Raw genomic sequence first — 26,610 nt, 5'->3', positions numbered from 1 at the left:
TTGTGGCTTGCTTGGTACCAACATGATTTAAACCTCGACATATGATTTTTTGGTTGTTGAAAAAGACAAATAATTGAAGTAGAGATGTCATGACTATTAGACTCAAATTTCGGCTCTTTGATTCACTAAATAGCTTCCTATGCTATATGCAACCTCTTTAAGTCATTGGTTTCAATTGGATTTTGGATTTTTATTCCACTTGAGTGTTCATGTGCCATGTGTGGTGAGATTTACTGTGAGTTCTTTTGCATTACTTGTACTCTAGAACTTGCCCGGAATGTGCTTCAAGGCAAAATCATAGACTAACTTGGTTTGAAAAATGATATTAGGCCTTCCATGGACCGCCATTATGCCTTAAATTTCCTACCCATGAATATTTTTCCTAGTCAACCCATTTTGAGCTTTTAACCTTGTTCTTTGACAAGCATGTTACAAACTTTATTTCTTTGTTCTTTATTGATCTAGCTTTTGGTACCCTACCTCCCTAAGTACTTTGAAAGTATAAACATAGGCTAAAAGCCTATGTTTGGGGGTGCAGGTTGGAAAAGTTGTGATATGAAAGTTGTTCAAAAGGTGGAAGGTAGAAAAAAATGAATGATAAGAAGTGAAACCTTCCTTGATTTTGAAAAAGGAATGAAGAAAAAAAAAATCTAATAATATATAGAGGAGTTTCAAAATCAAGGAAGGTTTCACTTCTTATCAAAATCAAGGAAGGTGATTGCCCAATGAAGGAAGTTGTTCAATAAGGAAGGTTTCACTTGGAGATAACTCACCTATCCAAAATCGGGTCTGATCATTGCCCAATGCTGCTGAAATGTGATATAGAAACTCCTCCAATTAAGAAGTCGTTCAGATTTCTTAACTTCTGGACAAAGCATAAAACCTTCAAAGATGTAGTAAAGGAGAATTGGAATGCTGATTTTAGTGCTAACCCTTTCTGCATTTTTAACTACAAGTTAAAGAAGCTTAAACAAGCACTATCTTCCCGGAGAAGAGCTACATATAGGAATATATTCCAGAAGATTGCAAGCCTTGAGGAGGTGGTCTTGGTTCATGAAAGACAATTTGAATTCAATCCTACACAGATGAATAGACAAAGATTACAACAGGTCCAAGCTGAAATGATTAAATATCTTGCATTAGAAGAAGAATTCTGGAGACAAAAAGCTGGCATGTTATGGTTCAAAGATGGCGATAAAAACACTAAATTCTTCCATGATCAAGTTAATGGCAGAAGGAAGAGACTGAAATTATCAAGGATCCAGAATAGCCTTGGTAACTGGATTGAAGAAGATCATTTAATAGCAGAAGAAGCAAAAAAGTTCTACAAGGATCAATTTACTGAGAGTGCAGTTCCAAATGATTTTGATATTCTAAGTCATGTACCTTCAATGGTAGATAGTGATCAACATGAAAGATTGATGGCCTTGCCTTCCAATGAAGAAGTGAAGAGAGCAGTTATGGGGTTGAATGGGGACTCAGCTGGTGGACCGGATGGATTCACTAGAGCCTTTTACCAAACATGCTAGGAAATTATCGAAGAAGATGTCGTTCGCATGGTCAACGCTTTCTTTTACGGCCAGCAGTTGCCAAAAAGTGTAACGCACACAAACCTGGTTTTATTACCAAAGAAAAAAGAAGTCATGACATTTGCAGACATGAGACCAATCAGTCTTACCAACTTTGTTAACAAGATTTTCTCCAGGGTTATTCATGAGAGGTTGGTCGAATTATTACCAAACATAATCTCAGAGGAACAAACAGGTTTTGTGAAGGGCAGAAGCATAGTTGAGAACGTACTGTTAACTCAAGAAATCATTACGGATATCAGGTTGAGAACAAAAGCAGGTCCAAACGTTGTGATTAAGCTTGATATGACAAAAGCTTTCGATAGGCTATCATGGCTATTCATGACAAAAATACTAAGGAAAATGGGATTTCCTGAAGCTTTTATTGGCTTGATATTTGATTTGATTGGGAACAATTGGTACTCTATTCTTATAAATGGTCAGCCTAATGGTTTCTTCAAATTATCGAGGGGAGTTAAAAAGGGTGACCCTTTGTCACCAACTCTATTCATTCTAGCAGCAGAAGCACTTTCTCGGGGATTGAATTCACTGCACACTAACCTATATTTCTGTAGATTTGGAATGCCAAAATGGAGCCCAAAAATAAATCATCTCATATATGCTGATGATATAATCATTTTCTGCTCATCTGATGAAACTTCGTTGAGACTTGTCATGGAGGTTTTGCAAGACTATGAATCATCATCTGGTCAACTGGTGAATAAAGCAAAATCAGCCATATACCTGCATTTAACGGATAATGAGGTGATTAACAAGGTGGAAAGGATTACAGGCATAAAAAGACAAGGTTTCCCTATGACTTATCTCGACTGTCGTATTTTTTATGAAAGAAAAAGGGGAGACTATTACCAGGGATTAATCACCAAGGTTATGGACAAACTGCAGTCATGGAAAGGAAAACTCCTATATGTAGGAGGCAGAGCTGTGTTGATCGCAAAAGTCCTGCAGAGTATCCCAATTCATATGTTGTCAGCAGTTAATCCTCCATGTTATGTGATCAACAAATTACATAGCATTTTTGCCAAGTTTTTTTGGAGTAGCAATGTGGGAGGCAGCACTAGACATTGGGCGTCTTGGACTAACCTTTGTATGCCTTATGAGGAGGGAGGAATAGGTTTCAGGTCCCTACATGATGTATCCAAGGCACTATTCTGCAAATTGTGGTGGAATTTCAGGACAAAGCCCAGTTTGTGGAGTGCATTTATTAGTCAAAAGTACTGCAAGAAACTAAATGCAGTAATTGTACCTTGGAAGAGGGGATCCCACGTGTGGAGAAAAATGCTAGAATGTAGGGACTTGATTGAGCATCAAATCTACTGGAAACTGAGAATGGGATCAGCTATATTTTGGTTCGACATTTGGACTGAGATGGGAGCCTTATATTTTCAAGTACCTGCAGAGTTTGGTATCGATGAGGATATTCATAATGTCAATGATCTGGTTGAAAATGGTATGTGAAATGTGGATAAAATGTTTGAGAGCCTACCTGAAGATTTGGCACACCACTTTGTGCAGAATATCAGACCACCAACTGAAAGTTCACAGTTAGATACTCCTTTATGGATGCTTGAAACAAGGGGACATTTTACAATAAAGTCTGCATGGGATTACCTGCGAAGAAGAGCCAACCCAAGATTAGCTTACAAGATGATATGGGTAAAAGGTTTACCTTTCAAGATATCCTTCTTCCTGTGGAAGGTGTGGAAAGCCAAACTGCCACTTGATGATTTCCTGCGTAAACTAGGATACTCCATGTCATCTAAATGTTGGTGTTGTGTTGATCCTAAGGAGGAGTCATTACTACATTTGTTCTTCGCATCTAATGCAGCTAGAAGTGTTTGGAGTTACTTCCTGAGGAGAGCAGGAATTGTATTAGATGGGTTGTCATTACATCAAGCAATTACAAAGTATTGGACAGCACCAGTGGTACCTAGATTGAAGCCACTCCTGCAAGCTTTACCTGCATGCATTGTATGGGAACTTTGGAAGAGAAGAAACAATTTGAAATATGGAGAAGCAGTGTCAGTGAGCAGAGTTATTTACCAAGTGTCATCTACTGTGCAAGCTCTGGTCCAACTGAAAAAGCCTGGACTACGTATGCCTCACAAGTGGCTAGACTTACTGACAATGATGGAGCAATACACACCTCGAGTGAAATATGATAAAGTGTTATGGGAATTTCCTTCAAAAGGATGGATCAAAGTGAATACAGATGGAGCATGTAAAGGGAACCCAGGGAGGAGTTCAATTGGTTTCTGCATAAGGGATGAGGTAGGTGATTTGATATATGAAGAAGGAAGGGAGATTTCTGAAGGAACCAACAATGAAGCAGAAACGGTAGCTATTGTGGAGGCATTGAAGATGTGCAAAAATCTTAATTATTTCCAAATATGGCTGCAGACAGATTCTATGCTATTAAAGAACATTATAGAGGAATCATGGAAGCCTCCTTGGTATATTACTGAACATGTAGAGGAGATTTTAAGATTAAAGGAACAAAGTATCATCAAGGTCACACACATATTCAGAGAAGGGAATACATTAGCAGACCACCTTGCCAATTATGCTCTAGATGAAGGAAATACTGAATGCCATGGTTTCTGGGATATGGACTCAAAAGGAAGGAGAATTATTAGCGAAGATAAGATGCAATGTCCTTACATAAGAGTGAAGGTTGCAAGGAATTAGGAGGAAAAGAGGATTCATTTTGTTATCAGACTCGAATCATTCTTGAGGAGAGTTTGGATAGCAATATTTCGGCTAACTTTGTTTATTTTTTTTGCAGGTATTTCATAGAAGCTAAAGCCTAATCTTATAGTAGAATCTCAAGTGGTGGTATTAATGCATAGCATTCAATCCACTGGGAGGACATTAAAGGTCGGCTTTGGCATTTTTACAATGTTCATTTCATGGCAGTCAATTACATCAAAGGGAAGTACTGGATTCGACAAATTCAATACCCTTTCGGAAGATAACATTTCAGTAAAAGTGTTGATGCAGCAGCAGGTGCAAAAGGGTTTAAAGAAAAATGGGATGGATCGAGACTTCCATGTAACAATTGTGTTATGGGGAGCATGCAATTCTCCTCAAAATGGGAGCATGGAAAACATGATGGGCATGTCAAGTTCTGGATAGAAATAGATGCCAATTCGTTTGGAGTTTGCACCAGCATGCTAGGGAATTTTGAGGAATTGCAAGTTTATAATTGTTTAATGCTGGAAGATGAAAGGCACTGGGGAACTGGTCAAACGAGTGGAACAAACATCAGCATGCGTGTTGGAAACATAAAACAAACCAACTTCTCGACAAAAGATGGAAGCTCACATTCTGAATGCTACAAACAAACGACTAAGCTAGAGAAGCTTACACACACATGGGCTCAACAACCAGCGTGGTGGAAAAGTCGTGTTTTCGAGGAAAAGCTGAGCAAACATTCACAGCTTTTTATTTTGTTTATTGCACGCTTGTTTAATTGGAGCATATGCACGTATGCATACTTGGGAAGCTACTGAATTCAATACTAAAAAGGAGTTCACGAGGCTATCAAAAGGCATAGAAGCGTCCATGAAGTTCCAAAGAACAATGCCAGTCAGTATAAGCATGCGATTAAGGCCTATTTTAATAAGAAGTTTGGATGTGGTGCAAGTCACACTTAAAGAATGGGACACAGCATTGGACTTCACAAATGCAGTAAACAATATGGTACTGTTTTCGAAATGCTGGGCTGAGTGTTCTAATGCACAACCTATTCACTTTGAGGAAGTGCAGGTTTATAATTGTTTATTCGTGGAAGATTTTAGCTTGCCTGTAGTGCCTGTTGGAAACCTGCTATTCGACAAAAGCAGGAAGAACGCGTTTTGATCCTAGACGGCCTTTCATTTGAACTACTTTGGATCACATGGAAGACAACACATGCTGTCAAACTAAAGTAGCACATGGAAAAATGTAATACACATGGAAAGTTATCTTGGATGCAGAAAGGCATGGCGCTAGTACATTGGGATACATTTCTTATGCTTCAGCTTTACTGCTCGACGTTCACGATGGATGTTCATTCTCGCTAACATCAAGCACTAAGAAATGGGGACAGAGGAGTCATCGCACGCCTGGGAATTAAACAAAGGCAAATTATTTTTTTAATATTAGCACGGTTTCACTAAAAATAAAGGATTGCAAGATTAGAGTAGACAACACATGTTTCTGCAGATCAAACATGGCTAAGCATGAGTAACATGGATTTTGACTACGGATATAATCAACATGGTACACATTTGAATTGGACTTTAATGGAATGCATTTACAAGGAAGCAAAGGACATATTTGGGCTAGATTTGTATTATACAAAGTTTAATAGCATTAATGTCATATCAATTTTGAGTGCAATGCTCAATTTGATAATAGGCTATTTGTTAAGTTCAAATTTTATTCCTTTCATTTTTGTAGGATATCATGACATTGTATTTTGTTTTTTATTTTGTTATATATAAAAAATAGCCCTAGGTGCTTGCCTAGCGGATTGCTAAAAAAATAATAATAAGAAGTTGTGAATAAAGTGAAGATTAAGTGTGGAATGAAAAGTGAAGAAATGATGGAAAATGTTCTTGAAGGAAGTGGATTTTAATTTTAAATTTTGTAGTGCTTGGGGAGGTTTTGAGTCACTCTAACCAAAATTGTACCCTACCTTAACCAAAAGCCTAAACTACAACCCTTTAAGTCCTAATTGATTTCGAACCAAGTTGTCTATATTAGTGGAGGAATATATGAAAGGCAAGCCTATGGTACTACGTGTATGCATTTGAACATTGTTTTGAGAGAGTTAATTCTTTTCATTTGATATCCCATTTTTGTTTTGAATTAAAATTTATTAGTGTGGATCCTCTCTTAAATGTGAGGGCACATTAGATTTGAGTTGTGAATTTAATCCCATTTTCAATTGGAAGGAATAACCAAAGAAAGTTGATTGTGATAGAGATGCAAATCTTGAAGCTTTAGTGTCTTGACTTGATTGCTACTTTCATTTACATTAGTGTTTGAGCATTTGAAGTGTTATGAAGTTCATGATAAGTGCTTAAAAATTCATATGCTTTGGAGTAATTGTTGGTACCAATCGAAGTCATGTTTTTATACTTATAGTAGACCTCTTTAGCTTGGCATGATATGGATGCATTGTTGAGTTACCTACTTGGGAGGAGATTTTGTTGCTTTCATTGCTTGAGGACAAACAATAGTTTAAGTTTGGGGTTTTAATAAGTAGGTATTTTACCAACTTATCTTGTCATTAAACCTATATGTTTGCTATTTATGAGTGATAAAATCGTGTATTTGATGTCATTTACTTCTATTTTACATGTTGTATGTGTTTTAGAAGTAATGGTGAAGAAACCAAGTGAAAACAAGTCAAAAAGGAGCTACAATGTAAAAATGGACTACTGCCAGGAATTACACTATGCGATCGCAGGGAACTGTATGCGATCGCACAAGTTGACAATAGCAAACAATGGGAACACGTGTAAATAAGTGTGATCGCATAGAAGGAAGCATGGCTAGAGGTTGGTCAACAGACTTGTGCGAACGCAGAAGACCTTATGTGATCCCATAACTGGGAGAAGTTATTCTCTGCGATCGTGTTTGCACTGTTGCGAACGCATTGAGTAAATCCTGGGCAGTTTTGGAATTTCACGCAGTTTTCCCCCAAGCCATTTAATACTCGACCTATCAGATTATTGAAAAATCCTTTGGCTTATTTTCACTTACAAGAGACTAGAGAGAACAAGTCTTGAAGCTAGGGTTTGCACACACACTTTGGTCTTGAAGATTTCAAGCTTGTGGTTAAGGATTTCTTATCCATTTATGTTTATCTCTTCATTTCCTTGCTTTGTATTGAATATTTAAGTGTGTAGTATTTATTTCTAACACTTGAATCTTGTTTATGAAAATATGCATGTTTAAAGTGTGGATTAAATACCTTGTTGTGCTTACGTATTGAATGATTTTTATCCTTTTATGAAGTGAGTTATTGTTACTTTAATTATTCTTGTTCTCTAATATTTCCAAAGGGATTATCTAATCCTAGGACTCGCCCATTAACTCCGAATTAATTTTGGAAAAGCTAATTTGGGGTTGGGAAAGATTAATTAACAAGAACTTGAGGTTTTAACCCTCATTTTATAGATTCTACCAAGGGATAGGACTGAACTACTCGTAGCCATTCCGGGTGTATTTAATCTCTTAATTGTTTTAGGGATAATTCAATTAGGAAATCTTGTTAGTCTTCGCAAGAATATAATTAAGAATTGTTATCTGTGGCTAATTAACATAAACTCGCTCATATTTGTAAAATCGTAAAATACATTGGATCGCTACTTGAGTGTGATTCCCGATGCATTCATCCTTGTAGCCATTGATCGTTTTACTTGCTTTCTAGGTTAGTTTACATTTCCGTATTTAGATATAAAATATTTTCTAAACCAAAATCTAAGTGTTTGACATTGCGTGATAAGTGATAATTCTCTTACATTCCTAATCGCCTACATATTGTTCTCTATGGGATTCGACCCCGACTCATAGTTGGATAAATTATATTGCAAGCGACTATGTCCATTTACTTTTTAGTAGTGGATTTGGATGTCATCAGGCACCGATTACGGTTGCTTAACTTCTAAGAATCACGGATAAGCTCAACTTCGGTAGTATACCTTTTACTACTTAATAGTTCAGTCAAGTGGAATGTCATTTCCTGAGCAACTCACTACTCTTTCTTTTTTCTTTTTCGAAAAACTGATGTCACATTCAATAATCATCACACGTTAACCAAAATTCATCATTTACTTGTTTAGTACTATATTTTCACTTACTAATCTGCACAATTTAAAGCTTCTTTGGTAGAAGTCAAACTAAACTCCTGAGCAAGAGCCAAGCTTTGAGATAACTTGACCATGTTTGAGTTTCCTTTGGACTTCTCACTTCGAAACGCCTGGATTTGTATGCTAGTTCATTTATTCTTGAAGTTCTCATATCTGGTGCTCGATTCATTTCTTAGCACCCACTTATCATAGTTACAATGCATCTTGACGAAAAACGTCCTGGTGGCTTTAGAAGATGCTGGAGTGTTAAGCATGGTCAAAGACAAGGTATCAATTAATCATTGTTCAACTCCATAGGAAGTCGAAATCCATTTATAATACCTTCATGGAGTTCTTGTTAGTGTGATTGTTTTACAATGGGTGTTGTCTTCAACTTTTAATCTCAACCGTGCCTCCATAAACACTTTTCCTTCGTCTGCAAATTGGTATCCTCTTCCTAGAAAAATCAAGATGATTTATTCTTCCAATTGTTTTGCCTATAGATTTTGGATGCGAGCTCTTTATCTCATTACACGAGCTATTGACATTTCCTCTGCGGAAAAAGATATATTTTGTCTCCTTTTGAAAGAAGTACTGCGTTAATCTCCCTTTTTTAAACTGCGTAACAAAGCTATAATATAATTTATCAGTGGACAAGTTTAACCCATATATTTTAATTTTGTTCTTTTATATAGCAAAACTACACCTTCATATTGTATTGGATCATGAATATAATTTTACCATCCTATTTGAAACTTTTTCATTTAGGCTTTACACACTTAATATTTAAACATAAAAATGCAAATAAAAACATGGAAGATTGCAAAGTGAAAACGAATGAAATTGAAAGGGAGTACTGAAATAGATTTCTCTATAGATATATATTGTATCATTTTTTTTCATTTTGTTCTTTTCATCATTCTTTGTTAGTAGTGTACTTAAATTTGCTGTGTGCATAAAACAGTAAAATGATAATTTCTTTAAAATGAAATAAGGTACTTTGTTGCCCACGCAGAAGAAAAAAAAAATACTAAAAGACAAACTTGTCTGTATGTATATAAAATGTAGTTTATTACACAAAATAAACGAAGAGGGAAATTTTTGTAATATCTTTCTTAAAGATTGAGGTATGTTTCTCTCTGGCGCTTATTGTTGTTATCTTCTCCAACGCTCCTAAAGCTCAATTAGTATTGTAGAAGATGGTAAGCGTAAGTGTGCTGAATGATGCAGAGCATGTGTAATGCTGCATTTAAGGGTGTAGCTTAGTGGTTAACGAAGTAGGTTGAGACCCATGAGGTATCAGGTTCATATCCAGTTGAGGTCATTTCTTCCCATTTTGTCCAAACCTCGATGGGCAGAGTTACTTGGTACATATGCTGGCGTGAGATAGCAAGTTATGTATGAATTAATCGAGGTGCGCGCCAGCTGACTCGGACGTCGTGGTTATCATTGAACTAAATCTTTCCAATCTCCTAACCGGAAAAGATTAAAGAAAAACTTCAAATTGGTCGGTTTGAACTTTCTTTGGATAAATGTTTGAACATTGGCTATTTGTTGCTTAAGGTATTTAAGTATCCAAGTGATTATTTACCGTGTAATTTTGGAAGAATTAGTGCTCAGATGATGTGAAAGTGCCATTTTAATGAAAAAAAAAACCAAAAATGGATGGTTTGGGAAGTATTTGATGAATAACGTGAAATCAATGAGTGATGTGAGGGGCAATTTCTTTCAAAGATTGTTACATCCCGGGAAAGCTTCGGCAAAGTTAAGGTCGCAATAGCAGCAATATTGGTTCAAATATTTCATACGATGTCTACCTAATGTTATCACAACTTGAGATTTCGATTCTAAGGGAGTACGGTAAAATCTTTCTTCATAATACATACGGATTTTTTTCCTAATCCAGGTATGTTAAGGTTGTCCCTTCCTTCTTTTGGCATGATCAATGCGGTACAAACGAAATGAGAAAATGTATAACTTCCATAAATGACTCAATTCATAGAAGTATTAGAGATATCTATGTTCTTGAATTTTCATGCGTCATAATATTCTATCATCTATTCATGGGTCTCAGAAATACGTAAGTTGAAAAAAAAAGTTTACTTCATGATACTACTTAAGGCATAATGGTCTTATGACATTCTAAAAGGTTTTATTAACGTACTTCTCATGCATTGCATTCATTCACATGTGCATTTACTCATGACTCAGACAGCGTTATATACGTGTATATATGTATATGGGATATGGAAAAAAAAGTTATGGCGTTATATACGCACCACCACCTGATCAGTTGGTATACGTTGATGATTTGTCCACCGTGGCCGAGAAGATATGATGGGACACGCCTCTGAACCCTCAGAGGCGTGATGATGTTATGGCGTTATATACGCGTATATATAAGTATATATATGTATATGGGAAAGGTTATGGCGTTATATATGCACCACAACCTAATCAGCTTGTATACGATGATGATTTTGCCCACAGTGGTTGAGATGATATAATGGGATGCCTTCAGAGGCTTTATGATGTTTTGTACATACAGACCTATGCATTACATGACATTTATATGCATATGCATGATACTATAAATATTTCATGATTTACAGAACTATTCAGACTTACCGGTTGAGTCATTTACTCTATATTTCTTCTATGTCCCTAATTAATGTTGACTTACTGTTATGTTTCAGTTCTGCCTTACATACTCAGTACATTATTCGTACTGACGTTCTTTTGTTGGGGACGCTTCATTTATGCCTGTAGGTATAGATAATCAGATTGATGAACCCTTACAATAGACGAGGTCTGCGTTCAGCGAAGGATCAGTAAGACTCCACCTCATTCGGAGTGCAGCCGAGTCTATGAGTCATCGTGCCAGAATTTTTTTACAGACTTGTGGGTAGGCTGGTACCCTATCCCATTTTATATTAAATAATCTTAGAGTATTTGTAGACAAATGTTTATTTTGTATAGTATGTGAGAGGCCTTACCAGCCCATATTTATTCATGTTTTAAGAAAAATGGTTCAGCGAAACAGCGTTTTGCACTTACAATTGTACTTTACGAGTTGTGGCCATGTTGGCCCATGATAGTTACAAAATGAATGAATGAGTTACAGAGTGGTTAGCTTGGGCTAATGCGGCACCGGGCCCCAGCCACGCCTCCCAAGGTTGGGGCGTGACAGAGTGGTATTAGAGCGAGTCGTGTCCTAGGAAGTTTACAAAGCCATGCCTAGTAGAGTCTCACTTATGGGTGTGTTGCGCGCCACATTTATAATTGAGAGGCTATAGGACATTTAGAAAATATTATCCTTCTTTTGTTTCCAGATCGTGCCATAGAGCTGAGTCGTAAGAAGTCAGTATGAAGCTTTCACCATGTTTTGTATGCACCAAAGGTGCAGGTATTATAGTAGAGCATTAAGGTGTAATTTTCACTTATATGGAAGGGAAGTTATGAAAGAAATAGAATACAGGATGCAAGATTGAAAGGTAAGTAACATAAAGGTGAAGAAGATGCGAGATGCACAATTACAAACGGTTATAAATAGTCGAGACTTCAGATAGAGGTTGAGTTTTAGTTTAATTTACAGAGGAGACCCTAGCGAAAGTTTTGAAAATCTCAAGGAGTTAACATTCGAGGAAGAATGTTTCTAAAGGGGGGAAGGATATTACATCTCGTACCTTAGCATTAGGATGTGCCATAGTAAATCCACCTGAGTTCAAAGGAATTATATCTATTAGGAGGTTATAGAGGGCTTAAGACATTATTACTATGAGACCCTGTAAGTTTACAACCTTAATATCGTTAGATATTATGTTAGTGTGGTATTTTCTTTTAAGTGGAGTATTTTAGTAAAACTTTTATAAGTATAATTTTGAATAGTTTTCATTATTACTATTTTCGGATATGATAAATTACACACCTAATATGAGATTTTCTTTATTGTAAAGACAAAATTTATTTTTTCACAAGAAAAAGAGGTTATCTTTTTACCATTTTAAGAATTATGCGTACGAAAATTTGTACTCTTTATATGAGATTAGAAAAATTAGAAGTTGAGAAAATATATGTATATTTACATGAATGTTTTAATGAAACAATAGTGTATGTCTTTATTTTATATAGTACCACATGACCATGATAGTAGGGTACATAAGGTGTATTAAAGGTGAGTAGTATTATAAGTAATTTGTAATAATTCTTAATTATGTGGATAATTGATTAAGTGGATAAGGATATTTTTTTATACTGCCACATGGCATTAAGCCAAGCCAAGTGGCACAAATATGCATGATGAGTCAAAGAACATGAATTGCCAATATTTTGCTTTAGGCACAGATAAGTTGGTAAAATTAGTATTTTACCAACTTAACTTGTCTTTAAACCTATACTTTTGCTATGTTTGAGTGATAAAATTGTGTATTTGATGTCATTTACTTCTATTTTACAGGTTGTGTGTGATTTAGAAGGAATGGTAAAGAAACCAAGTGAAAACAAGTCAAAAAGGAGCTAAAATGGAAAAATGGACCACTGCAAGCAATTACACTATGCGATCGCAGGGAACTGTATACGATCGCAAAAGTTCACAATACCAAACAATGCGAACGCGTGTAAATAAGTGTGATCGCGTAGAAGGAAGCCTGGTCAATGGCTAGTCAACAGACTTGTGCGAACGCAGAAGACCTTATGCGATCGCATAACTGGGAGAAGTTATTCTATGTGATCGTGTTTTCACTGTTGCGAACGCATTGAGTAAATCCTAGGTAGTTCTAGAATTTCACACAGTCATCCCCCAAGCCATTTAATCCTCGGCCTAGAAGATCTTTGAAAAATCCTTTGGCTTATTTTTAGTTCCAAGAGACTAGAGAGAACAAGTCTTGAAGCTAAGGTTTGCACACACACTTTGGTCTTGAAGATTTCAAGCTTGTGGTTAAGGATTTCTTACCCATTTATGTTTATCTCTTTATTTTCTTGCTTTGTATTGAATATTTAAGTGTGTAGTATTTATTTATAACACTTGAATTTTGTTTATGGAAATATTCATGTTTAAAGTGTGGATTAAATACCTTGTTGTGCTTACGTATTGAATGATTTTTATCCTTTTATGAAGTGAGTTATTGTTACTTTAATTATTCTTGTTCTCTAATGTTTCCAAAGGGATTATCTAACTCTAGGACTCGCCCATTAACTCCGAATTAATTTTGGAAAAGATAATTTGGGGTTGGGAAAGATTAATTAACAAGAACTTGAGGTTTTAACTCTCATTTTATAGATTCTACCTAGGGATAGGATTGAACTACTTGTAGCCATTCTGGGTGTGCTTAATCTCTTAATTTTTTTAGGGATAAGTCAATTAGGAAGTCTTGTTAGTCTTCGGAAGAAGCTAATTAAGAATTATTACCTATGGCTAATTAACATAAACTCGCTCATATTTGTAAAATCGTGAAATACATTGGATCGTTACTTGAGTGTGATTCCCGATGCATTCATCCTTGTAGCCATTGATAGATTTACTTGCTTTCTAGGTTAGTTTACATTTCCGCATTTAGATATAAAACAATTTCTAAACCAAAATTTAAGTGTTTGGCATTGCGCGATAAGTGATAATTCTCTTACATTCCTAATCGCCTACATATTGTTCTCTGTGGGATTTGACCCCGACTCATAGTTGGGTAAATTATATTGCATGCGACCGTGTCCATTTACTTTTTAGTAGTGGATTTTGACGTCATCAAAATTGGCACCGTTGCCGGGGAACAATTTTGCGTAATTTAGGTTGTTTGAGAAATAAGCGTAACTACTTTGGTCCAAACTTGTGAATATTTGTGTAATTAAATTTTCTCACCTTGGTCTATTTTTCTTGTTTGTTTCTTGTATATTTTCTTATTATTGAAAAATGGCATCATTTAATGATATTTGGTCGGATGGTAGTTGTTCAAACTTTGACGACCCTTGTCCTTATTGTGGAGGACCACACTCATGGTAAAATTATTTAAATTCTCCCGGGGTGGATTGTGTCCACAGTCTCAAACCTACGAGTGGAGTATTTGTGATAAGTGTGGTTTTCAAAATGGTCATTGGGATGATTGTGCTTATTTGTCCTTCCCTTCCCCAAGCCTCCGCTATGATGATTCTACTTTTTGAGATGAAAATTATAGGTCTATGGAAGTGGAGGAAGTTGAGCATGGATGAAATGGAGAGTTCAAGCTCATGTTGGAGTGCTTACTTGAAGGAGGAAACAAAAAGTGAAGTGCCTTGGAGGAGCTTTTGGAGAATAGTCTCCAAAATGACTTGGCAATTGAAAGGTTGAACTTTCAAATGGAGGAAATGCTTGAAGATTTAGAGGTCCAAAAAGCCTCGGAAGTTAATGAGAGCCAAGAATTTTCCTTAGATGTGGAAGCCGAAAATCCTTTATTGGCTAAAATGTCGGATTTTTTCCAAAGACTGACCGATAGTGGAATGATATGCTTTACTCCTAAACCAATCAAAGCGAACTACACAATAGTTCGAGAATTTTACGCCAACACCTTGAAGACTAATTTCCCAGGGGGATGTATTCACTTTTGTCAGAGGCAAGCGGGTTGACTTTGGCCCTGAGGTAATAAATGTACACTACGAGTTTCCCAATGCTGACAATGAGATGTACAAAGCCAGAGGAAGAGAGAGAGGAAAACAGTAGTTGGTGGAAAAGCTTCATGATGGAGTGCAGCCGACTTGGGAAAGAATACACAAAGAGGTTGATTCATATGATTTCACTGTGAAAGCCAAGATTTTGCTATCCATTATCTGTGCCATGATTGTGCTATCTAGAAAAGAGACTGATGTGATGCCTAAGAAGGCATTGATAATTGCTGGCATTATGCATGGCTTGCCAGTGAATGTGGGCCATCACATTGTGAGTGAAATTGAGGAAGTGTGCAATGGAAGGTCTAGAAGCCTATTTTTTCCCGCATTGATCACTCAGTTGTGCTATGTTGTTGATCTGCTACCGAGCCCGGCTGATGTTGAGAAGGACCCTAGCATAGTAGTCTCTCCATTGCTTCGAAAAGGGCCAATTGACAAGAAGAAGAAGAGAAGGATTGATGTGATATCTCCTTCATTTGGGTAGTTGATGAGTCCGTCGAGGGATCCGGTGGTGCCCCCACAACTACAGCAGAAGCACATGACCCCATGGTTCCACTTCCTTATGCATCCCCAACTATGCGCCATATTTCCCATCAAATCTATTGTGTTGAAGCTCATATTCGACAGCTTGTCGCCGGTCTTCCCTCTGGTCCATCTGTTGAGTGCACTTTGACTAGGTCTGGCAAGAAGCCAGCAACCTTGGATGATGTAGTGCTGGAGCAAAAGTCAATCAAAACCAGGTTAGAAGACATGAGCAGGATACAAGGAAAAGTTGAAAGGGGACAAATGAAGTTCAAGGAGCATGAGAAGAAGAAAAACAAGTTTTTGTCGAGGATGATGGACAAGCTGAGTTCACTATATTGCTCACAGGATTCTGAGGATTATGATGGTGAGGATTTGGAGCTCAAATTTCCCACCACCTCCAGCTCCGAGTGATGCAGGATTCAGGGAGCACTTTCCACTATTTTACTCTATCATGTTTAGTTGCATTGGGGACATTGCAATATCTTTAGTTGGGGGTGGCTTCTTGTATAACTGTTGTTCGTGTATAATTGTGGATAATTGTGAGTATGGAAGATTGGTACTATAGTTGTTTCATTTTGTTGTTAATATAGTTTCATGTGATATGTGATATTATTATGTTTATTAGCTTCTTAATTTTTTTTATATAGGATGTTTTATGTTAGTGGTGATATCCTTGATTTTCTTTATACCACGATTACTTTTCCAACGATTCAAATTTTCTTCTTGAACCCGGTAATTGTTAGTAAATTTTTGTTGACTTTTTCCGATGATGGATAGCTAGGCAACTTTCTTAAGGGAATTAGTCTTGTAGTTAGATATAGCTTATGTTAATTTAGGAAAAATAATTGGTTTGAGTTGGGGTTTGTGCCCATTGACCAAGTTGTTGCTTGCTTGGTACCAACATGATTTAAACCTCGGCATATGAATTTTTGGTTGTTGAAAAAGAAAAATAATTGAAGTAAATATGTCATGACTTTTAGATTCAAATTTTGTCTCTTTAATTCACTAAATAGCTTCCTATGCTATATGCAACCTCTTTGAGTCATTGGTTTCAATTGAATTTTGAATTTGTATTCCACTTGAGTGTTCATGTGCCATGTGGTGAGATTTATTGTGAGTTCTTTTGCTTTACTTGTAGTCTAGAACTTGCCCGGAATGTGCTTCAAGGCGAAATCATAGACTAAATTGGTTTGAAAATAATATTAGGTCTTCCATAGACCGCCGTTGTACCTTAAATTTCCTACCATTGAATATTTTCCCTAGTTATTCCATTTTGAGCCTTTAACCTTGTTCTTTGGAAACTATGTTACAAACTTTATTCCTTTGTTCTTTATTGATCTAGGTTTTGGCACCCTACCTCCCTAAGTACTTTGAAAGTGTAAACATAGGCTAAAAGCCTAAGTTTGTGGGTGAAGGTTGGAAAAGTTGTGATATAAAAGTTGTTCAAAAGGTGGAAGATAGAAAAAAAATGAATGATAAGAAGTGAAACCTTCCTTGATTTTGAAAAAGGAATGAAGAAAAAAATCTTATAATATAGATTATAATAAGAAGTTGTGAATAAAAGGAAGATTTGATGTGGAATGAAAAGTGACGAAAGGATAGAAAATATTCTTGAAGGAAGTGGATTTTAACTGTAAATTTTGTAGTGCTTGGGGAGGTTTTTAGTCACTCTAACCAAAATTGTATTCTACCTTAACCAAAAGCCTAAACAACAACCCTTTAAGTCCTAATTGATTTTGAACCAAGTTGTCTACATTAGTGGAGGAATATATGAAGGGCAAGCCTATGGTACTACTTGTATGCATTTGAACATCGTTTTGAGAGAGAGTTAATTCTTTCCATTTGATTTCCTATTTTTGTTTTGAATTAAGATTTATGAGTGTGGGATCCTCTCTTAAATGTGAGGGAACATGAGATTTGAGTTGTGAATCTAATCCTATTTTCAATTGGAAGGAATGACCAAAGAAAGTTGATTGTGATAGAGAGGCAAATCTTGAAGCTTTGGTGTCATGACTTGATTGCTGCTTTGTTTGCATTAGTGTTTGAGCACTTGAAGTGTAATGAAGTTCATGAGAAATACTTGCTAATTCATATGCTTTTGGAGTAATTGTTGGTACCAATCTAAGTCATGTTTTTATACTTATAGTAGACCTCTTTGGCTTGGCATGATATGGATGCATTGTTGAGTTAATTACCTGGGAGGAGATTTTGTCGCTTTCATTGCTTGAGGACAAGAAATAGTTTAAGTTTGGGGGTTTGATAAGTTGGTATTTTACCAACTTATCTTGTCTTTAAACCTATACTTTTGCTATGTTTGACTGATAAAATCATGTATATGATGTCATTTACTTCTATTTTACAGGTTGTATGTGATTTATAAGTAATGGTGAAGAAACCAAGTGAAAACAAGTCAAAAAGGAGCTAAAATAGAAAAATGGACCACTGCCAGCAATTACACTATGCGATCGCAGGGAACTGTATGCGATCACAAAAGTTGACAATAGCAAAAAATACGAACGAATGTAAATAAGTGTGATCGCGTAGAAGAAAGCCTGGCCAGTGGCTGGTCAACAGACTTGTGCGAACGCAGAAGACCTTATGCGATCGCATAACTGGAAGAAGTTATTCTCTGCTATCGCGTTTGCACTGTTGCGAACGCATTGAGTAAATCCTGGGCAGTTCTAGAATTTCACAGAGTCGTCCCCCAAGACATTTAATACTCGACCTAGCAGATCTTGGGAAAATCCTTTGGCTTATTTTTAGTTCCAAGAGACTAGAGAGAACAAGTCTTGAAGCTAGGGTTTGCACACACACGTTGGTCTTGAAGATTTCAATCTTGTGGTTAAGGATTTCTTACCCATTTATGTTTATCTCTTCATTTCCCTGTTTTTTATTGAATATTTAAGTGTGTAGTATTTATTTCTAACACTTGAATCTTGTTTATGGAAATACTCATGTTTAAAGTGTTGGTTAAATACCTTGTTGTACTTATGTATTGAATGATTTTTATCCTTTTAGAAGTGAGTTATTGTTACTTTAATTATTCTTATTCTCTAATGTTTCCAAAGGGATTAGCTAACCCTAGGACTTGCCCATTAACTCCGAATTAATTTTGGAAAATATAATTTGGGGTTGGGAAATATTAATTAACAAGAACTTGAGGTTTTAACCCTCATTTTATAGATTCTACCTAGGGATAGGATTGAACTACTTGTAGCCATTCTGCGTGAGATTAATCTATTAATTGTCTTAGGGATAATTCAATTAGGAAGTCTTGTTAGTCTTCGGAAGAAGCTAATTAAGAATTATTATCCATGGCTAATTAACATAAACTCGCTCAAATTTGTAAAATCGTCAAATACATTGGATCGTTACTTAAGTGTAATTCCCGATGCATTCATCCTTGTAGCCATTGATCGTTTTACTTTCTTTCTAGGTTAGTTTACATTTCCGCATTTAGATATAAAACATTTTCTAAACCAAAATTTATGTGTTTGGCATTGCGCGATAAGTGATAATTCTCTTACATTCATAATCGCCTACATATTGTTCTCTGTGGGATTCAACCACGACTAATAGTTGGGTAAATTATATTGTATGCACCGTCTATATTTACTTTTTAGTAGTGGATTTTGACGTCATCAAAATTGGCACCATTTCCATGGAACAATTTTGCATAATTTAGGTTGTTTGAGAAATAAGCGTAAGTGCTTTGGTCCAAACTTGTGAATATTTGTGTAATTATATTTTCATACCTTGGTCTATATTTCTTGTTTGTTTCTTGTATAATTTCTTATTATTGAAAAATGGCATCATTTAATGATATTTGGTTGGATGGTAGTTGTTCATACTTTGATGACCCTTGTCCTTACTGTGGAGGACCACACTCGTGGCAAAATTATTTAAATTATTCCGGGGTGGATTGTGCGCACAATCTCAAACCCATGAGTGGAGTATTTGTGATAAGTATGATTTTCAAAATGGTCATTGGGATGATTGTGCTTATTTGTCCTTCCCTTTCCCAAGCACTCGCTATGATGATTCTACTTTTTGTGATGAAAATTATAGGGTTATGGAAGTGGAGGAAGTTGAGCATGGCCGAAATGGAGAGTTCAAGCTCATGTTGCAGTGCTTACTTGAAGGAGGAAACAAAGAGCAAAGTGCCTTGGAAGAGCTTTTGGAGAATAGTCTCAAAAATGACTTGGCGCTTGAAAGGTTGAACTTGCAAATGGAGGAAATGCTTGAAGCTTTAGAGGTCCAAAAAGCCTCGGAAGTTAATGAGAGCCAATAATTTTCCTTAGATGTGGAAGCAGAAAATCCTTTATTGGCACTTGATCAAAACCAAGAAGAGCTCTCAAATGCTAAAAATGAGAAAATAATGCTTATGTTGGAGACTATTCTTGAAAATAAGGAGAAGCATAACTTTGTACTCGAGGACTTGAAACAAGGCTTGGCTTACAATGATGAGAATATCCACACGTTGGAAGAGCAAATGAAAATATTGGTTGAGGCTCACCATGCCCACCAACTTGAGAGTGTGGAAGGAAGCCAATAAGAGTCAAATTCCGAGGAAGAAAGTGAGCTTTACTTTGAGGATTCAATAATTGAATAATCGCCAACCGACTCCATGAGTATTGATGATGCCGAGAAAAATATGGAATTAGAGTCATCCGGTGTAACTGAAAAATTGATTGAGATTGACTCTAATCCGGAAAAAAAGAGGATGTCAAACTCCAAGAAAAATTGCAAGTTGGAGGTTTAAAGTCACATTCCAAGCATTTTTCAATATTGGAATTATGTGGTGATATGGAAGTTGAACTACACGAATCAATGAAGGACTGCGAGGAGGAAAAACTCATATCATACGTCCTACAATTTGAGGGAACAAGAAAGCAAAATGATATTCCTCACATGATAGCCAAGAAGTGCAAAATGAAAAATTTAAGGATTGGCTTGATCATCGACTTACCACCCCCATCACTCGTGGTCACAAGCTTGATTCCAAGCTATATGCCCAGTTCATATCATCCAAGTGGCGAGAAAATTGGTAAAGTTGACTTGCGACATGCCACGACATTAAATGCGGCACTTGTTGGGAGGAAACCCATTGTTTTCAAAATTTTGGTCATTTTTGAAATTTTAATTTTTAGAATAGCTTCTTATATTTTTTCTAACCAATGTGCCAAGTTTCAAAATTTTTGGAGTTGATTTGGGCAGGTCGGGGTGATCGAGAGGCCAAAAACAAGTAGCTGGTACGAAGTTGCAGTGCAGCACACTCTTGCACTATGCGATCACCACAACAACATTGTGATTGCATTTCAGTAGGTCGTAGATCCACTATGCGATCGCATAGTTGCCAAAGCTATCACAAAATTTCAGAACTTTTTTGCAATATGCGATCGTAATTTTGACCCTGCGATCGCATAACTCCAGGTAAGTAAAAATAAATAAAACACTGGAAACAACCATTTCACTCAAAAGAGCCCATCATGTGTTTGGGAAAATGCCCAAAAGAGCTTCAACTGGGCGAGGTAGAAGACCTTATGCGATCACGTTGACTGTTCTGCGATCGCAAAGGTCTAATTTGTGCACTGTGGAAAACAGCCTTATGCGATCGCGTTGATTGTTTCGCAGTCGCAGAGCTTTAATTTCTGAAGACTAAATTTTTCTCTTTGCGATCGCATGTCTATCTCTACGATCGCATAGCTTTAGCTTCAACAGTCCAAAATAGTAGCTCTGTAGAATTTTTCACTGATGCTTTATGATCCTTTTCTTTGGCCTAAGTGCATCATAATACAGTGTATAAAGTAATCGTTCATGCGTTTAACATTTGGTCCCCATTTGTAGGTACTTTGTGAATTAAATGACCTCGAAAAATGTCGAAAATATTGAAAATGTGCAAGAATATGTTCCCCCAGCTATGGAAGAAGAGTATTTTGATGCAACGAGATTCATGGAAATTGAGTGTGAAAGGAATTATGACAAACTCGTGTCAAAGAGCATTGTCAGAGGACGGGGCATCCGTTTAGACAACGTTGAGGCTAAAATGTCGAATGTTTTCCAAAGACTGATCGACAGTGGTAAGATATGCTTTGCTCCTGAACTGATCAAAGCGAACTACACAATAGTTCGAGAGTTTTACGCCAATACCTTGAAGACTAATTTCCAGGGGGATGTATTCACTTTTGTCAGAGGCAAGCGGGTTGACTTTGGCCTTGAGGTAATAAATGCACATTACAGGCTCCCCAATGCTGACAATGAGATATACAGAGCCAGAGGAAGAGAGAGAGGAACACAGTGGTTGGTGGAAAAGCTTCATGACGGAGTGCAACCGACTTGGGAAAGAATACACAAAGGGGTTGATTCATATGATTTCACTGTGGAAGCCAAGATTTGGCTATCTATTATCTGTGCCAGGATTGTGCCATCTAGAAAAGAGACTGAAGCGACGCCTGAGAAGGCATTAATGATTGCTGTCATGATTGATGGCTTGCCACTGAACGTGTGCCAGCACATCGTGAGTGAAATTGAGGAAGCATGCAATGGAAGGTCTAGAAGCCTATTCTTTCCCTCATTGATCACTCAGTTGTGTTATGCTGCTGATGTGCAACCGAGCCCGACTGATGTTGAGAAGGACCCTGTCGTAGCAGTCTCTCCATTGCTTCGAAAAGGGCCAATTGACAAGAAGAAGAAGAGAAGGATTAATGTGATATCTCTTTCATTTGGGTAGTTTGATGGGTCCGACGAGGGATCCGGTGGAGCCCCCACAGCTACAGTAGAAGCACTTGACCCCATGGTTCCATTTCCTTATGGACCCCCCCCATTATGCGCCACATTTCCCATCAGATCTATTGTGTTGATGCTCATATTCGATAGCTTGTCGCGGGTCTTCCCTCTGGTCCATCTGGTGAGGGTACTTCGACTAGGTCTGGTAAGAAGCCAACAACCTTGGATGATGTAGGGCTGGAGCAAAAGGCAATCAAAACCAGGTCAGAAGGCATAAGCAGGAGACAAGGAAAAGTTGAAAGGCGACAGGTGAAGTTTAAGGAGCATGAGAAGAAGAAAAGTAAGTTTCTGTCAAGGATGATGCACAAGCTGAGTTCTCTATGTGGCTCATAGGATTCTAAGGATGATGATGATGAGGATTTGGAGCTCAAATTTCCCACCACCTCTAGCTCCGAGTGATGCAGTATTTAAGGAGCACTTTTCACCATTTTACTCTATCATGTTTAGTTGCTTTGGGGACATTGCAACATCTTTAGTTGGGGGTCAATTCTTGTGTAAGTGTTGTTCGTGTATAATTGTGGATAACTATGGGTATGACAGATTGGTACTGTAGTTGTTTTCATTTTGTTGTTAGTATATTTTCATGTGATGTGTGATATTATTATGTTTATATAGTATGTTTTATGTTAGAGGCGATATCCTTAGTTTTCTTTATACCACGGTTCCTTTTCCAAGGATTCCAATTTTCTTCTTGTACCGGGTAATTGTTAGTAAATTTTTGTTGACTTTTCCCGATGATAGATAGCTAGGCAACTTTCTTAAGGGAATTAGTCTTGTAGTTAGATATAGCTAATTTAGGAAAAATAAATGGTTTGAGTTGGGGTTTGTGCCCATTAACCAAGTTGTGGCTTGCTTGGTACCAACATGATTTAAACCTCGACATATGATTTTTTGGTTGTTGAAAAAGACAAATAATTGAAGTAGAGATGTCATGACTATTAGACTCAAATTTCGGCTCTTTGATTCACTAAATAGCTTCCTATGCTATATGCAACCTCTTTAAGTCATTGGTTTCAATTGGATTTTGGATTTTTATTCCACTTGAGTGTTCATGTGCCATGTGTGGTGAGATTTACTGTGAGTTCTTTTGCATTACTTGTACTCTAGAACTTGCCCGGAATGTGCTTCAAGGCAAAATCATAGACTAACTTGGTTTGAAAAATGATATTAGGCCTTCCATGGACCGCCATTATGCCTTAAATTTCCTACCCATGAATATTTTTCCTAGTCAACCCATTTTGAGCTTTTAACCTTGTTCTTTGACAAGCATGTTACAAACTTTATTTCTTTGTTCTTTATTGATCTAGCTTTTGGTACCCTACCTCCCTAAGTACTTTGAAAGTATAAACATAGGCTAAAAGCCTATGTTTGGGGGTGCAGGTTGGAAAAGTTGTGATATGAAAGTTGTTCAAAAGGTGGAAGGTAGAAAAAAATGAATGATAAGAAGTGAAACCTTCCTTGATTTTGAAAAAGGAATGAAGAAAAAAAAAATCTAATAATATATAGAGGAGTTTCAAAATCAAGGAAGGTTTCACTTCTTATCAAAATCAAGGAAGGTGATTGCCCAATGAAGGAAGTTGTTCAATAAGGAAGGTTTCACTTGGAGATAACTCACCTATCCAAAATCGGGTCTGATCATTGCCCAATGCTGCTGAAATGTGATATAGAAACTCCTCCAATTAAGAAGTCGTTCAGATTTCTTAACTTCTGGACAAAGCATGAAACCTTCAAAGATGTAGTAAAGGAGAATTGGAATGCTGATTTTAGTGCTAACCCTTTCTGCATTTTTAACTACAAGTTAAAGAAGCTTAAACAAGCACTATCTTCCCGGAGAAGAGCTACATATAGGAATATATTCCAGAAGATTGCAAGCCTTGAGGAGGTGGTCTTGGTTCATGAAAGACAATTTGAATTCAATCCTACACAGATGAATAGACAAAGATTACAACAGGTCCAAGCTGAAATGATTAAATATCTTGCATTAGAAGAAGAATTCTGGAGACAAAAAGCTGGCATGTTATGGTTCAAAGATGGCGATAAAAACACTAAATTCTTCCATGATCAAGTTAATGGCAGAAGGAAGAGACTGAAATTATCAAGGATCCAGAATAGCCTTGGTAACTGGATTGAAGAAGATCATTTAATAGCAGAAGAAGCAAAAAAGTTCTACAAGGATCAATTTACTGAGAGTGCAGTTCCAAATGATTTTGATATTCTAAGTCATGTACCTTCAATGGTAGATAGTGATCAACATGAAAGATTGATGGCCTTGCCTTCCAATGAAGAAGTGAAGAGAGCAGTTATGGGGTTGAATGGGGACTCAGCTGGTGGACCGGATGGATTCACTAGAGCCTTTTACCAAACATGCTAGGAAATTATCGAAGAAGATGTCGTTCGCATGGTCAACGCTTTCTTTTACGGCCAGCAGTTGCCAAAAAGTGTAACGCACACAAACCTGGTTTTATTACCAAAGAAAAAAGAAGTCATGACATTTGCAGACATGAGACCAATCAGTCTTACCAACTTTGTTAACAAGATTTTCTCCAGGGTTATTCATGAGAGGTTGGTCGAATTATTACCAAACATAATCTCAGAGGAACAAACAGGTTTTGTGAAGGGCAGAAGCATAGTTGAGAACGTACTGTTAACTCAAGAAATCATTACGGATATCAGGTTGAGAACAAAAGCAGGTCCAAACGTTGTGATTAAGCTTGATATGACAAAAGCTTTCGATAGGCTATCATGGCTATTCCTGACAAAAATACTAAGGAAAATGGGATTTCCTGAAGCTTTTATTGGCTTGATATTTGATTTGATTGGGAACAATTGGTACTCTATTCTTATAAATGGTCAGCCTAATGGTTTCTTCAAATTATCGAGGGGAGTTAAAAAGGGTGACCCTTTGTCACCAACTCTATTCATTCTAGCAGCAGAAGCACTTTCTCGGGGATTGAATTCACTGCACACTAACCTATATTTCTGTAGATTTGGAATGCCAAAATGGAGCCCAAAAATAAATCATCTCATATATGCTGATGATATAATCATTTTCTGCTCATCTGATGAAACTTCGTTGAGACTTGTCATGGAGGTTTTGCAAGACTATGAATCATCATCTGGTCAACTGGTGAATAAAGCAAAATCAGCCATATACCTGCATTTAACGGATAATGAGGTGATTAACAAGGTGGAAAGGATTACAGGCATAAAAAGACAAGGTTTCCCTATGACTTATCTCGACTGTCGTATTTTTTATGAAAGAAAAAGGGGAGACTATTACCAGGGATTAATCACCAAGGTTATGGACAAACTGCAGTCATGGAAAGGAAAACTCCTATATGTAGGAGGCAGAGCTGTGTTGATCGCAAAAGTCCTGCAGAGTATCCCAATTCATATGTTGTCAGCAGTTAATCCTCCATGTTATGTGATCAACAAATTACATAGCATTTTTGCCAAGTTTTTTTGGAGTAGCAATGTGGGAGGCAGCACTAGACATTGGGCGTCTTGGACTAACCTTTGTATGCCTTATGAGGAGGGAGGAATAGGTTTCAGGTCCCTACATGATGTATCCAAGGCACTATTCTGCAAATTGTGGTGGAATTTCAGGACAAAGCCCAGTTTGTGGAGTGCATTTATTAGTCAAAAGTACTGCAAGAAACTAAATGCAGTAATTGTACCTTGGAAGAGGGGATCCCACGTGTGGAGAAAAATGCTAGAATGTAGGGACTTGATTGAGCATCAAATCTACTGGAAACTGAGAATGGGATCAGCTATATTTTGGTTCGACATTTGGACTGAGATGGGAGCCTTATATTTTCAAGTACCTGCAGAGTTTGGTATCGATGAGGATATTCATAATGTCAATGATCTGGTTGAAAATGGTATGTGAAATGTGGATAAAATGTTTGAGAGCCTACCTGAAGATTTGGCACACCACTTTGTGCAGAATATCAGACCACCAACTGAAAGTTCACAGTTAGATACTCCTTTATGGATGCTTGAAACAAGGGGACATTTTACAATAAAGTCTGCATGGGATTACCTGCGAAGAAGAGCCAACCCAAGATTAGCTTACAAGATGATATGGGTAAAAGGTTTACCTTTCAAGATATCCTTCTTCCTGTGGAAGGTGTGGAAAGCCAAACTGCCACTTGATGATTTCCTGCGTAAACTAGGATACTCCATGTCATCTAAATGTTGGTGTTGTGTTGATCCTAAGGAGGAGTCATTACTACATT

The 26,610-nt window shown here is 37.0% G+C and overlaps 2 protein-coding genes across 2 annotated transcripts; both read left to right on the top strand.

Annotated features, from left to right (window-relative positions):
* The first annotated feature begins 803 nt into the window (after positions 1-803).
* LOC142180810 (uncharacterized) lies at positions 804-1,529 on the top strand. Its single transcript, XM_075252891.1, has one exon. It carries the CDS (start codon positions 804-806, stop codon positions 1,527-1,529), a length of 726 nt encoding a protein of 241 aa, XP_075108992.1.
* Positions 1,530-24,017: 22,488 nt separating this feature from the next.
* On the top strand, positions 24,018-24,743 carry LOC142180809 (uncharacterized). The gene has a single exon (XM_075252889.1). It carries the CDS (start codon positions 24,018-24,020, stop codon positions 24,741-24,743), a length of 726 nt encoding a protein of 241 aa, XP_075108990.1.
* Positions 24,744-26,610: the final 1,867 nt, after the last annotated feature.

The sequence above is a fragment of the Nicotiana tabacum genome, chromosome 5 (assembly GCF_000715075.1).
Source record: "Nicotiana tabacum cultivar K326 chromosome 5, ASM71507v2, whole genome shotgun sequence".
Classification (NCBI taxonomy): Eukaryota; Viridiplantae; Streptophyta; class Magnoliopsida; order Solanales; family Solanaceae; genus Nicotiana; species Nicotiana tabacum.
This window is presented reverse-complemented; position numbering and strand designations above follow the sequence as displayed.

Coding starts and splice junctions, on each gene's coding strand:
- LOC142180809 (XM_075252889.1), top strand. CDS start 24,018: ATGCTGCTGAAATGTGATATAGAAACTCCTCCAATTAAGAAGTCGTTC.
- LOC142180810 (XM_075252891.1), top strand. CDS start 804: ATGCTGCTGAAATGTGATATAGAAACTCCTCCAATTAAGAAGTCGTTC.